The sequence below is a fragment of the Pseudogymnoascus destructans genome (assembly GCF_001641265.1).
Source record: "Pseudogymnoascus destructans isolate 20631-21 unplaced genomic scaffold scaffold_7, whole genome shotgun sequence".
NCBI classification, from domain to species: Eukaryota; Fungi; Ascomycota; class Leotiomycetes; order Thelebolales; family Thelebolaceae; genus Pseudogymnoascus; species Pseudogymnoascus destructans.
The window spans coordinates 480015-494820 of record NW_020167526.1 but is presented as its reverse complement, the minus strand read 5'-3'; the positions used below and the strand labels follow the sequence as shown (position 1 = coordinate 494820).

General features: G+C 47.1%; 4 protein-coding genes across 4 annotated transcripts; 2 read left to right on the top strand and 2 right to left on the bottom strand.

The window, feature by feature from the left end:
* Nucleotides 1–582: 582 nt before the first annotated feature.
* On the top strand, nucleotides 583–3465 carry SPT8 (transcription factor, putative member of histone acetyltransferase SAGA complex). The gene is made up of 3 exons (XM_024466542.1): nucleotides 583–905; nucleotides 958–2776; nucleotides 2825–3465. Exons 1-3 carry the CDS (start codon nucleotides 875–877, stop codon nucleotides 3048–3050), a joined length of 2076 nt encoding a protein of 691 aa, XP_024325172.1. The 5' UTR covers nucleotides 583–874; the 3' UTR covers nucleotides 3051–3465.
* A 2127-nt stretch (nucleotides 3466–5592) lies between these two features.
* VC83_02888 (uncharacterized protein) lies at nucleotides 5593–6155 on the bottom strand (the record flags this gene model as incomplete). Its single annotated transcript, XM_024466541.1, has 2 exons — nucleotides 5593–5679; nucleotides 5727–6155. 2 exons carry the CDS (start codon nucleotides 6153–6155, stop codon nucleotides 5593–5595), a joined length of 516 nt encoding a protein of 171 aa, XP_024325173.1.
* Nucleotides 6156–8754: 2599 nt separating this feature from the next.
* Nucleotides 8755–9144, bottom strand: VC83_02887 (uncharacterized protein; the record flags this gene model as incomplete). The annotated part of the gene is made up of 2 exons (XM_024466540.1): nucleotides 8755–8967; nucleotides 9004–9144. 2 exons carry the CDS (start codon nucleotides 9142–9144, stop codon nucleotides 8755–8757), a joined length of 354 nt encoding a protein of 117 aa, XP_024325178.1.
* A 747-nt stretch (nucleotides 9145–9891) lies between these two features.
* On the top strand, nucleotides 9892–13191 carry VC83_02886 (uncharacterized protein; the record flags this gene model as incomplete). Its single annotated transcript, XM_024466539.1, has 1 exon — nucleotides 9892–13191. One exon carries the CDS (start codon nucleotides 9892–9894, stop codon nucleotides 13189–13191), a length of 3300 nt encoding a protein of 1099 aa, XP_024325179.1.
* Nucleotides 13192–14806: the final 1615 nt, after the last annotated feature.

The window sequence follows — 14806 nt, the reverse complement described above, 5'->3', positions numbered from 1 at the left end:
ATAGTAGCAATAGTGGCAGTAGCGATAGTGATAGTAGTTCTATTGATTTTATGTTTTAATTATATAGTTATATAGTTGATATATAAGGCGTCTTTTTCTTCGTTTTATGTGTCGCACATCTTGCTGTCGCACGCACAACTTGCTGTCGCCACCTACGAGCGAAGCGAGTGGGTGGAACACCGAGTAGTTGTAAGGAGGCTTTCCGTGACAGCGAATTCTTCGCTCGATCGTACAACATAGCTACTCTCTCCTACGAGAGCTATGAGGGAAGCCGTTAATTATGTGCATTTAGCGTAGCGCATCATGTGCTTAACCTAGGCTCATAACCTGTTGAACACATAATTAGAGTTTGACGACTTGATTGAGAAACTACGGGGGGCGAAGCCCCTATATATACACAGTTGGTATACAGGCTTCGCATGTGCAGCGTACCGTAGTTTCAAAAACAATTCTTGCTCCAGTGCCGACTAACTTGATGTTGTCACCGTCGCTTACCTAATCTCACACTTCTAGTCTAGCCATAAAAAGGCGGTGGCAGTTGGCAGACTACGCCAAGACTTGATCGATATGCAACCTTTGGGGCATACGGCTTCATGAACGGCCATTTACGCCGCCGCACTATTGGTCCCAACTTACAATACCCTGGCCCAGCTGCTAGAGAAACTATGGCTTCGAGCAACTAAATGCTTGCGATTTTGACTAGACTTTAACGTCAGCCTCCGATTCCACGACTTCTCCTCTTGGACACCAGCCTTTCACAGGCGGCCGAACAAGACTATTGTTCTACATTCCCATTGCGGCCTTTAATTTATATTATTGAATGAGACGTGTTATATTTTTTCTTGGATGAGTGAGTGAGAATTACAGGGGAAGAATGGCCTTCGCGATTGATGATGATGATAGAGGTATACCTTGCCTGGTAGCGCGCCGGAGAGCTTGAATGCTGACTTCTTGTAGCGTCCGGAGCCAGCTCGGATAACGACCAAGATGAATTGATGGAGGATATTGGGTCGCCTGCGATTGACGACATGGAGGCGGATGTAGATGGCGACGGGGATGCGCTAGGCGAACAGGAAGACGAGGACGAGGACGACGATAATGATGATGATGATCAAGAAGAGACGCAAGACCAACGCCAGGAATCACCAAAGTTACTGCAATCGCAGCCGGAACAAGCCAGCCTTCCCAATACAGACGAGAGCTCAGACGACCTACCCAATGGACAATTATATACAAACGGGGCAACAGACCCAACTTCACATGTGCGGTCAAGTGAGATCCCGGCCACTGGTTCTCCGAGGCGGACATCGATACCGCCGTTACCAAACCTACGCCCGTCTATCCGCCCTGAAGCGCTCACAGCATCTCTCTATGACATTGTCCCAACAATGGCAGCCCCACAAGCCACCTCGATCAACGCGATTACGGCCACTCCGGATATGCGCTATTGGTTTAGTGGAGGTTCTGACTGCTACGTTAGGAAATATGATGGGGCTGCCACTGTCAACGGGAAGACGCTTTTGACAGTCGCACAGCGTCACCCGTTTGTGGACACAGTGACAAAGGCAGGCGTACTCATGAGCTATTGGGAGAACGAAGAGCCTATCTCGAAACCAGGCGACGAACCAGCATTGTCACCAGTATACTCTCTGGCCGTCCAATCAGAAGCTCTCTGGCTGCTGTCTGGCCTCGAATCGGGGTGCATTAATCTGCAGTCTGTGCGGCATGACGAGGGAAAGAGAATAGCATTCCTCCAGAAGCACACGTCTGCCGTATCGGTATTAAGTCTTTCGTCGGACGAGAAATCTGTTCTATCGGGAAGCTGGGATAAGAATATCTTGGACTGGGACCTGAATACAGGGCAAGCCAGGCGAGCTTTTACTGGGAGCGGCGGTCAAATCTCAGCAATCGAAATCCGCCCTGCATCCAGTCTGCCAGTTCCCGAAGAGTCTGGCGAGCCTGTTGCATTCAGTTCAACATTCTCCAGTAACAATGCCGATAAGCCCACAACAAACGGTTTCATACCAAATGGCGTGGTTACGAATGGAGCTACCATTGCCATTGATGGCCAAGGGGACGCGGCTGGTTCGCCGGTTGAGACGAACTCACTCTTTGGCGATACGGATTCATTATTCGGTGATGGTGACGCAGGTGGTGCGCCGTCGGGAGGAAACTTTGCAGCAGACGACGATGATGAGTTTAGCAAGGCCATTGGAGGTATTGACCAGCAGGATCAACATGATCAACTTGTCAGTCAAGCTGGTACGGCGATGGAAGACGCGGCAAGACCTGGAGGAGACCAAAGTTCAGTGCCACCTCCCCCAGCTGAGGCTGAACCGGAGTCGTTTGCTATAGAACCGCTAAAAGAAGAGCAACCTGCCAGCCCTCGTCAACTTACCAATGGTCTGCCACATGCGGAAGAACTAGTCGAAGCTGCAGAAACCTCTGAAGCCGTGCCATCAACCCAGGATGCTGTTGCCACATCGGATTCAACTTTTCTGGCTGCTGCCATCGACGGCACTCTACGGGTTTGGGATCGACGAATGCCAAACCCAGTTGCGAAGATCCCGAACAGACAAGGTGTGCCACCATGGTGCATGGCTGCATGCTGGAGTCCAGATGGGAATTATATATACGCAGGAAGGAGAAACGGGACAGTGGAAGAGTTTAGCTTACACAAAGGCCTCAAAGGCCCGGAAAGGACATTCAAGTTTCCCGCTGGTAGTGGAGCTGTTAGTGCCGTTAGAGCGATGCCTAATGGAAGGCATCTGATATGGTTTGTCTCCGCTAAACTGGGTTGGTTTTTATTGCTAATTGATTCCAGCGCGTCTCATGATATTTTGAGATTGTACGACTTAAAGCAAACAGAAGCGGTCAAGCATTCTACAGTTCCGTTCCTAATTGTTCCTGGGCCCCCAAGGGCAGGCGTTATTAGCGCACTGCACATAGACCCTACATGTAGGTATATGCTGTCTACCGCTGGAAACAGAGGGTGGGACGGGAGTTCTACGGAGGTGTTAATAGGCTACGAAATCGGCATTGTCCGTTGATCTTCTGACGTCGGAATTGTTTGGTTGTCAACAGGCCCTAAGCTCTTCTGAGGAAGATCGTGGACATTGAAGAGGGCATTACCGCGCGGGAGTTATTCGAAAAAGGGGGGCATGATGGAGTAGGGGTATGCATCTGCGGCATTTTGAGCGGTCATCGTACGGTCCAATAGTCAACTGGCTACCTTGGGAGGCTGTTGATGGTGTTAAGTGCGTTCGAGTAGTCCCCAGGAACATCTGGGGACCTGGGTTGCTGCTTATTTTTGGCCTTGGCCCCAGTCATGTTCATACTACGGGGTAGAGTTAAATATATCTGAACATAGAGGCACGATTGGGGAGAGAGTAATTAGTCAGTTGTGTATAAGTAGGATACCCAGAACGTCACAGTACGTTCTTATATTACCCATGTTCATGAGAGCCTTCCTATTTAATCTAGATTATCATTTTATTCGAGATGAATGTGCTGAATTATTCGTTTTGTGCCCAAACTTGTGCCGCCTAAAAGTCCGAAGGAGGACTGAGGATAGTAGCAGTGATTCAAACAAAGAGTTTCAGTTACTAAAAGTTATTGTTGTCACATTAGTTACTCAAGAACATCGATAGAGAGAGAAATACTATTAGCTTAAATTACTGGTATTGATCCTCAGCTATGGACAGATTCCCCTGCAGACTTTTGGAAGGCTCGAGTACTTGGCTATTTATTATATCTTGATACGACTCCTTGTCGCCGAGGCTCGCCACCCCACTCTCTCCCCCACTACCCCAACATACACCCCGCATTTTGATGCCACGGCCCCATGTCACATGTCCACATCATATAATTCATCTCTATATTCTAAGATGGCACGTTTACTATTCTTAGTTCTAACCTTGCAAATATTATTATTCGCTGCTCAAATTCAAACGATTGGCTCGTTCGTTTTCACATGCACTAGCTCATTACAACTTTCTCTTTCCGCTAGTTGATCTAGGGGTTGTGTTTCTTAAGCCACAGTACACCAAGGATGCATGCATGATTGTCCATGTGCACGATATCAAACTGTATCGTTTCCTTGTGTCCGTATAGCATGACCATTTCTAATGGGACCGTCTTATAGGTCACCATTCCGTTGTTAGTTGAGATGGGCTCTCTATTTACAACCATTAATGGGTATGGGTCGGTCTTTGGTTGCATTCTGAAACCGTATGTGTCTGCTACTTTCTTTGTCATAAAGTTGCCCGTTGCTCCTAAGTCTATCATAGCTCGGAGGTGTTGCTGTTGTATCTTAGACTACATCGTCAGAATGCATGGCATTAAAATGGACCAAGCAAAGGTCACAGCAGTGTTGGAATGGCCAACACCAACCATGGTTAAAGAAGTACAAGCCTTCTTAGGTTTCGCCAACTTCTACCGAAGGTTTATTAAGGGATATTCCAAAGTCGCTCAACCACTTACGGAGCTTACAAGGAAAGACCTCACATTCGAATGGACAGACAAGGCAGAAGCTACTTTCCAAGAACTCAAGATGAATTCCAAGAACTCAAGATGAAGTTCACAGAAGCACCTATCTTAGCCACATTCAACCCTGCAAAGAAGATAGTCCAAGAGACAGACTCTTCTGATTTCACGATTAGAGCATGTCTAAGTCAACTAGACAAAGACGGAAAGCTCAAGCCAGTCGCATATTACTCTAGAAAACTTTAACCTACGGAGCTCAACTATGACATCCATCACAAGGAGCTAATAGCTATTGTCATTGCTTTTGAGCAGTAGCAAGTATATCTTAAGGGATCAACCTACCCTGTGTAGGTATGGACTGATCATAAGAATCTCATATACTTCACCACAACCAAGGTTTTAAACCGCAGACAAGTCCGATGGGCAAAAACACTCGTAGCCTAGAACTTCACGATTACATATCACAAGGGCTCTGAGAATGCAAGAGCAGACACTCTTAGCAGAAGGACCGACTACATCAGCCCTAAAGAAGAAAGACCTAGAGCCATATTGAAGAAAACAGACGTAGGAATGCAATACAACAAGTTGCTAGCCACAATTGCCACTGTAGAGAACTCGGAGTTGGAAGAAAGACTCAAGAAAGCTTATGCAACAGCCGAATGTGCAAAGCGAATCTTAATAAAAACCGAATGCAACTTCGCCATTGATGAACAAGGATTGATCCGATTCAAAGGATTAGTGTATGTCCTAAGCAAAATCAGACGCCTGCTAGTGCAAGAACAACACTCACTACTAGCACACAGCCATTAGGGAGTAACACGCACCTTCGAATGAAACACCTGACACTACTACTTCCTAGGTATGAGGAAGCAGGTGGAAACAGTAGTAAGAGAGTGCGACATTTTAGCAAATCAAAATCCAACAGGCACTTGCCATATGGACAGCTGAAGTCGACTCTAGTACTAACAGGAGTAAGTATGGAAATCTATAGCTTTAGACTTCATTGTCAAGCTACCACCCTCTTGGGACCCATTAACAGGAGTAGTATTTGACGCTATCCTGGTTATTACAGAAAGACTCAAGAAATATAGAACGTTTGTGCCATATCTAGAAGCTAGCGATACTAAAGCACTCGCATACACCTTCGGCCGCAAGCTGGAGGGCCTCCAACTCGGCGCCAAGCTGGGCAGCAGCCTACCCAACCATTAGTACAAACAAACAATGAGGAGGGAGTCCCTTACTGGAACGCACGCGTGGTTGCCCCGAAGGCAGTCTGCGCACTTGGCCATGCCGGAAGGGACCCAGCACATCTGGCCTGGGAAGTTGTAATACGTGTGCGCACACTTCATGCAGCACGGGCGGGAGCCAGCGCGAAGGCGTCCTGCAGAATCAGGAACCTCACAGCGGGCAGCGACCTTCCACCCAAGCACGGTGCGCTCATCCTTTGGAGCCTCAGACTCAGGAACGATGGAGCCTTCGAGATCCTCAGCTTCGTCCTCGACTTCAGGCGAACGATACGGACGGATAGTGCGAGAACGTGATGTGGAGGAGGCGACAACAGATGGAACAGGCGTGGCGGGCGCCTGCGACTCGGGAGAGCTGGACATCTGGGCCGCTGGTCGCTTGCGAGGTGTAGTAACTGGAGCCTTCCCCTTCGGCTTGGGAGCCATGATGAGGGTTGGACGATGTGAGATCTATCCGTAACAATAAGCTCCTGCAATCCAGGTGGAAAGGAAGTGATTACCTTAAAGAAACAAGCAACTGTGTAGGCCCCAAATATTGGGACTAAGATCGAGGGCGAAAGGCGAGGTAAGGTGATGTTGAGGATGAAGGTGGCAGGAAGTTCGATAGGAAGTTTGGAAGGAAGTAGGAGTTTGGCGCGAGACCCATAACAAAGGGGGTGGCCGCGGCAACCCACAACCAAGGGGGGTCACAGGACCAGCACACCAAGCGCACACCCAAACAAGTCCACCACCCGGGTCAAAACAAAAAGTCTAAACAAGCCAGGAGGGCAAGTAAGCCCTAGCTGCGAAACCTTGGAATTGAGGGCAATCCCTCTAAGAGGGGAGGTAATTGTAAGGAAGGCCATCACGTGCCACCACGTGAGGTCCCTTTCATAAGCGGCCCATAGGGCTCGGTAAAATAGGGCACAAGGTGCATAGATAAAAGGGGTTGGAGGCCTCGGAAGAAGGCCTCCAGTCAATAGTCGATGTATCTACGTAGACCTATTGTGCTTACAGAATACGATACCTTCCTGCCTCCTGACCTGGTTCCCTGGACTCCCGTGAGACCCTTAGGCTTACGATCCTTACAATTCTCCTTTAAGTCATATTAGCCAATTACGGATTACCGGAAGAAATCATCTCAGACAGAGACAGGCTTTTTACTTCGAAATTTTAGAAATCTTTAATGGCGCTTTGGGGAACAAATCATAAGCTATCAACAGCTTTACATCCCTAAACAGACAGTCAATCAGAAAGACTAAATCAAACCCTTGAACAATACTTACAGAGTTATGTCAACTACTAACAGGACAATTGGGTTCAGATATTACCCATCACACAGTTCGCATATAACAGCACCATGACCGAAGCAACGAAAGTCTCACCGTTCTTTTCCAATTATGGCTATTAACTAGAGGCATATAGACAACCACGACCGGATGAATCAAGAGCAGAACAAGCTATAATCGCCGTGGAACAACTCAAATCGTTCCACGAACAACTTGTGACAGACATCCAATTCTTAAATGAACGATCTGCCGTGTATGCAACAAGAAGCGCAGTATAGAACCTGCCTTTAAGGAGGGGGATAAAGTATATCTACTCTAGAAACACATCAAAACGAAATGACCAAGTACAAAGTTGGACTTCAAGAAATTAGGACCATTCAAAATATTGAACAAAGTCAGCTTAGTTAACTACAGACTGCAGCTACCTAAGAAGTCTAGACACCTGGTATTTCATGTCTCACTATTAGAACTAGCAAGAGGAAACACTGCAATTGTGACCAATACAGATCTCCAACCAGAAAATGAGATCACTAAATATGAAGTTGAAGCGATCCTAGACAAAAGGTTAGTAGGATGCAAGGAAGAGTTTTTGATAAAATGGAAAGGTTATGAACCTATGGACAATTAATGGGAAATGATAGCTGTCTAGAGTTGCTAGAGGCATTTCACCATCGACACCCTAACATTAAAAGAAGCTAGGAGACAGGACTGCGAAGAGATCCTAGTTAGGGGTGATGCCCACGGAGATGGTAGTAGGAGGACTGTGCAAGGAAGGCCCTTTGGTCTCTACCTCCCTACGCTCCCTCTCCTCTGCCTCATCTAGCTCATGAAGGGACTTTAGACCACAACGGAGCATCTCTTCTCCTCGACTTTTCAATAAATGTTGTTGCTTAGAAACACGGAGCTGCCTTGCCAGTCTTCAAAAGAAGGACCAGTAGCGTCACACTTGATGTTTGATTTAATACACTTAGCGCATCGCCTAGAGTCGCTAGACATGATACACTTCGTTCAATGACATTCACATTGAGTACACAGGGACATTTCGACCCCGTTAGCAGCGACACAAAGGGCAAGAAGATGACGTTCTTTGAGTTTCGTATGTTTAGAAGAAGACATGGTCACAGCCTAACCTGCGCACGGAACGGGTGGACATTACTCTACTTAAGTACTTAGCGTTTTCCTTAGTTAACCACAGGCCTCAGGACTAGGCCTTAGAGGGGGGACCTAGTGTTATGGCTATCGGCAGAGCTATTAGCCGAGTGGGTCACAAGATAGGACCCCATGACACCCTACAGGATGGAACTATGAGAACTGTTAGAACTCATACAGTTCCTACAGTTCCTACAGTTCCTACAGTGCTGAGTGGGTCACGCCATAGGACCCCATGACACCCTACAGGATGGAACTGTGAGAACTGTTAGAACTTATACAGTTCCTACAGTTCCTACAGTTCTTATAAGAGGGAAAGCATTTCAACTATGGTGGGATGATTACAGCATCCTCTTCGGACAGGTCGGTTCTATCAGCCTCGAGACAAAACCACTGCTAACATAGTCTCTGTAGGTATTCTCCTTTATCTTGGCTATTACAGAAATTGAGGCGGTCGTTAATGGCTACGGCGAGCATTCGAAAGACCTTGGTCCGGACCAGGCAGCCGTTGCTCCCTTCCTCGCCTGGAAATAGCGAGACCCCCTAATAAGCCAGCTAGGCAGAGATGGCCACCTCGTTTCAAAGTCGCTAGTGAGTCTAGCAAAACACTATTTCCCACGAGCTTCAACATCTATGCTCGTCTCAGGCAATCTCTTCAACAGTTCCGGGCCTTCTAGCTCGACACGCTTTACGCCCAGTACCAGTAGCATTGGGGCTCGATCAAGGTTTCGAGTTGTGGCAATGACTTTCGCCCCAGCGTTTACTGCCAAGTTGATTGCGGCCTGACCGAAAGAGGATATTCCGCCACGCACAAGCAGGGTCTAGCCACGTGAGAGCTCCAGATTTCGAAATAAAACATGCCCAGGCAGTTGCGTATATTCAGGAATTGCTGCAAGGTCTTCCCAGATCAACGAACTGTCGATAGATGCAACGTTGCCAGCCCGCACACGGGTGTACTCGGCGTAGCTTCCGGGGATAGTTCTTCCCATTCCTCCCATGTAGAGCCCTAAGGGTCTAGGGGGAAAAGTTGTGAGCAATTTGTCAATTTGAGAAAATAGTTGTAGGTCACCGTCACCCCCACTACTGTAGTTACGCCATTGGTGTAGTTACGCCACGTTAGTCCTCGCGAAATAGGACACTTACGCCACTAGAACACATACGCCACCCACGACTTACGTTAGTTAACTTATGTACAATACAGACCCTCAGAATTTTGAGTGGCAAGGTGCGATCGACCTAGTTACCGAACCTGTCCAACGTCAAATCCAAATCACATTTACTTGTCTAACCTTATCGCTATGAAAATTTGGTTCGACGTATACGTGGCATATTGATATTGATCTACACATGATTACTAAATGCAGTCGTCATCGGATTGAGGTAAATATTTCTTATATACGTTGCCAGGGCGTGAGGCATTTTGGCCCGCTCCCGTCACCATGGAACGCAACAAGAACACGATTACACAGCCCTCCTTTCTACAGAGGAGTCTAATCCAATAGCCACATCTGGCTTGTGGTAGATTCAAGCTGAGACTTTACGTGGATTTTTAACATCGGGGCATTTATTATGATTCTTTACTAAGGATACAAGACTGTCGTTGAATACGCCTCATACATGAGCCATGATAAAGGCAGCCCGCAGTCGCTATCAACCAATCCGTTAACATCGTCTTCGCCTTTCTTCAGAATTGGTCCACTCTCCCTGAGAAGATAACTTACCCCCTTTGACAATTGTTGTCTACCATGGATTCGAGCGACCAACAACGATCGAGCTCAGAAGATCTAGAAGCAGCAGATCACGACATACCAAAATGCATCACCTTTGGCCCAGAGGGACAACGCGCGCGATCGAAAAACAGACGTGGGAGTCTGCGCCGCTCAATCAGCCGTGACTCAATCTCAAGTGTCCGGGACCGCGCTCGAGCAGTTCAAGGTGTCCCTATTGAATTCCGAACACTATCCTTCCAGGTCTCGGAATCTCAGGCAATAGGAGAGGCTGCATCCAGTAAGAAGTTATTAGAGGCACTCAAGAAAAAGAAGAAAGGCGAGGAGATAGAAGAGAAGGACTACTTCGAACACTTGGACTACCACAAACGCAACGGCGATGATGTGTGCAACGCCCTCAATGTCCATTGTGACAAAGGCCTCAGAGCTTCTGAGGCAGCAACTCGACTCTCACAGAATGGAAAGAACGCATTCCCCCATCGACGTGAGAATTACGTCAAAAAGATACTTTTCTATATCTTCGGCGGCTTCTGTTCTGTGCTGTGGATTGGCGTCATCGTTTTCTTCATTTGTTGGCGGCCGCTGGGTAATCCGAACCCAGCTCCCTACAATATCGGGTTAGCAATCCTCATAATGATTGTGATCTTCCTTCAAGCCTCCTTCTCCGCTTTTCAAGACTGGTCGACCGCAAAGACAATGAAATCAATTCTCAGCCTCCTCCCTGGAGACACTTTGGCCATGCGCGATGGGCAACCCATGAAGGTTGCCTCTGTAGATGTGGTTGTCGGAGACATCATTAAGATCAGCATCGGCAACAAAGTTCCCGCCGACATACGTCTCCTGAGCACATCCGGTGATGTGCGTTTTGATCGCTCAATGTTAACGGGAGAGTCGGATGAAATCGAAGGAGCCATCGATATGACAGACACAAACTTCCTTGAAACTCGAAACGTGGCATTGATGGGTACAATGGTCACTAATGGCAGCGCAACAGGCGTTGTTGTTCTCACTGGAGGCAATGCTGTCATGGGACGAATCGCAAAGGCCACAAACGCTGTGAAAGACGAACCGACTCTTATCCAACGCGAGATCCACCGCTTCGTCCTGATAATTGTAGCCTTTACTGTTGTTCTGGCAACCGCTATAATCTTGACTTGGGTGGGTTGGTTACGAGTAAAGCATGCTGCCTTTATGGGCCTCATCAGCATGCTTAACAACGCCATGGGCTGTGTTGTAGCTTTTATTCCAGAAGGAATGCCAGTCGGGGTCGCTCTCACCATGATGATTATTGCTCGAAGGATGAAGAGCTGCGATATCCTCCCCAAAGGGCTATCAACTGTGGAGACTCTCGGCTGCGTTAATGTCATGTGTTCTGACAAAACGGGCACTTTGACCGAGAATAAAATGGTCGTGGCAACCGTGGGGCTCTTAGATGGTCGTATGACTGCCGGCGAGGCATTTTCTGTGCTTTCGGAGGGAATGTCGGCCCCGCTGAAGGAGCTCCATCGTGCTTCGGCTCTCTGTAACGACGCGACTTTCGATCCCCTGACAAAGAATCAGCCAGTTATGGACCGAGCTACTCAGGGCAATGCTACCGATGGAGCGGTTCTGAAATTCGCAGAAGCAGCACGGAAAGGGTTCATTGAATCTATCAACGACGAGAACCCGAGAGTTTTCCAAATACCATTTAACTCGAAAAGTAAATGGATGCTTACGCTGCACAAGACCGATTCGACGGGAGCCGAATCACAATTTCTCATGTTGATGAAAGGAGCCCCGGACGTCCTCCAGCCTCACTGCACAAGTTACTGGTCTTCTGAAAGCAAGACCATCAAGCCATTTGACCAAGCGTCCCAAGCTCAGTTTCTAGTGCTCCAGGAGAATCTTTCACGAAGTGGGCAGCGTGTGATATTGCTATGCCAGCGTAACATCACCCCTGGCGAAACTCTTGGATCCAACGCCTTTATGAACGAAATCCAAGACAGCTGCATCAACGATCTTACCATAATTGGTGTTCTTGGAATAACCGACCCACCCCGCAAAGAGACAGCCGTAACGGTAGCAGCGTGTCGTCGTGCGGGTATACGGTTTTTTATGGTAACAGGTGACTTTGGCCTGACTGCTTCTGCGATTGCCCGCGACATTGGTATATTCACAAATGCGGCTGATCCTGATACCTTTTATAATCTCGCCAATCGGAGTACTGATATGGTGGAGAACCGACAGTCCGAAGACCGGACCAAAACTAGTCTGCTCCTTGAAGGGCCCTCGATAGCGAAACTGAGCGGAGAGGATTGGGATTTAGTATGCAAGTACGAAGAAATTGTTTTCGCGCGCACAAGCCCCGAGCAGAAGCTTCGCATCGTGAAAGAGTTCAGAAAGCGGGATAATATTGTCGCAGTTACTGGCGATGGTGTCAACGATGCACCTGCTCTGAGAGCTGCTGACGTTGGAATTGCGGTGGTAACCGGCAGCGACGTCGCCCTCGAAGCAGCCGATCTTGTACTCCTCGACAAGTTCGATTCGATAGTCGATGCCATTCGCCTTGGGCGCCTGGTATTCCAAAACTTGCAAAAGATTATCAGTTACCTCCTGCCCGCAGGTTCTTGGTCTGAGATCTGGCCAGTACTGATGAATGTCTACTTCGGGTTTCCTCTCCCACTCTCGACATTCCTCATGATTATTATCTGTGTCTTCACGGATCTCTTCCTTTCGCTTGCTCTCATCATGGAAAAGGAGGAATTCGACTTGCTTAAGCTTCCACCTCGGAAGGCCAAGAAAGGTCACTTAATCAACGTCAAGATATACATCCAAAGCTACCTCTTCATAGGTGTCATGGAGACGGTTTGCGCGCACAGCATGTTTTTCTTATACATGTATAAACATGCAGGAATTCCCTTTCATTCGCTCGCCCTGGCCTTTGAAAGCTATTCCGATGGCTTCCATGGCTATACCAACGACGAACTGATACACTTCAACAGTGTCGGACAAAGCGTGTACTTCGTTACGCTAGTCATATTGCAATGGGGCAATATTCTTAGCATCCGCAACAAGCGGCTCTCAATCCTTCAAGCAGATCCTATTCGAAAGAAGAGAAGAAACCCTTGGCTGCTGGCAGGTATGGCTATGAGCTTGGCCATTGCAATATTTGTAACAGAAGACCCAGGAATTCGAAGAATCTTTGGGACGGCAAGGGTACCACTCGAGTTCTGGTTCATCCCTCTGCCCTTGGCTCTAGGAATCCTCATGATGGACGAAATCAGGAAACTTATAGTAAGAAGTTGGCCAAAGGGATTTTTGGCAAGGATAGCTTGGTAAAATAACTGTGTTCTGAATGTACGGAGGATAGGATCTGACGGGCCAATCTGCACGGGGTGGGATTAAAAAGAATATAAAAACAAATAATACATTTACCTTCAAATATGCAGCCCAAACTCATACTTAATAGGCTCAGTCACGCCTATGCCTATGAGCTGAAATATAGGAATTACAAGTACGAGTATTGTGCACCAGCTCCGTAGGCGCCGGTTTGTGACTCTGCCTGTTATAATATACAGGGGCTACAGTAAGCGACCACAGGTAGAACCACAGAAAAACTCTGCCCTTACGGCTGGAGGCCTCGAAGGGAGAAGAAAATTTACTCAACACTGCCTGCCGTAAGTGGTCATGTGTTTAAACCCGTAAACATATCAGAACGTACTGTAGGTGGCCCGACCTTTCCCCCAACCTCTGGTGATCTGCTCCACAACCGCCAAAACCTCGGCTGACCCCCCCACAAATAAATCTTCAACTTCCGACCTTCGACCTTCCGTCAACAACAGCACCAACTTTCCTCCGCCACCACGATGGCGCCCATCAAGCTTGACGATAATGTATGAATACATTACCAATGGATTGATAATTCTACTAACAACCACAACAGGCGGCCTATAAGGCCTACAAACTCCTTACTGAACGCCCACTCGGAATGAAGCCTTTTCCCCAAGATGTAAGTTCAATTCCAGTTCAACTTCACTTTCAACTTCAAGCTGAGATTAATACATTACTAATACATTACTAATACATTATTAATGCATTAGGACAAAATATTCATACCTATTTGCTTGTTTTTGAATAGATTCAGCGATATTTTGTTGCCGTAGCTGAATAATCTTCTTCCAATCGTCATCACAGAGCTTTGTGTGGTGCATTTCTTGTAACTGTGGGTGAAGATATTCCACAATGCGTTATACCTGTGCAAATATAAGTCATCCTTTTACAATAAGCATTGTTAAGAACACTGCAGTGCGTTGGCTTTGGTGGCTGAAGTCGTTTATGGCAATATTGGACCTATAATGCATTAATAATGCATTAAGAACACATTACCAAAGAACACACATTATTACACATAGCATCAACTGCTTCTGGTGTGTTGTAGGAAGTATTGATGATATAGGCGACCCCATTTTCGGATGTTTCAGGGTATTCTGGTAAATCTGTTGTATAGTTTACCTTCATTACCTGGGTTGCTTTGTCGCTTAACATCGCTTGAAATAACTGTGGTTGTTTCGATCTTAATGCATTAGTAATGCATTAAGTATATATTAGGCAGCTCTTAGCTTCTCCTCCTCTTCTTCTTCTTCAGTGACAAGTCGTTCTTCTGGATATCTTTCATCCTCAAATTGAAGACAGACTACTATCAATACTAACAGTATTAGACCATAGGTCTAGTTGAGGTAGTGAAATTATCTCATTGTGAATAATGCATTAGCAATGAATTACTACTGTTGTTGTTGCCATGCCCTACAGGTTTTACGTTGGTAGGAAATTAGGGCCCTATTATATACCGTTTTTTGCCTTACCTGACCATATCATGTGATGCTACGCGAGCTTAGCTGACCCATGTGCAAGGTTTAGTCATAAAAGTGGAGCATTTTTGGGTCAGCTGAGCTAA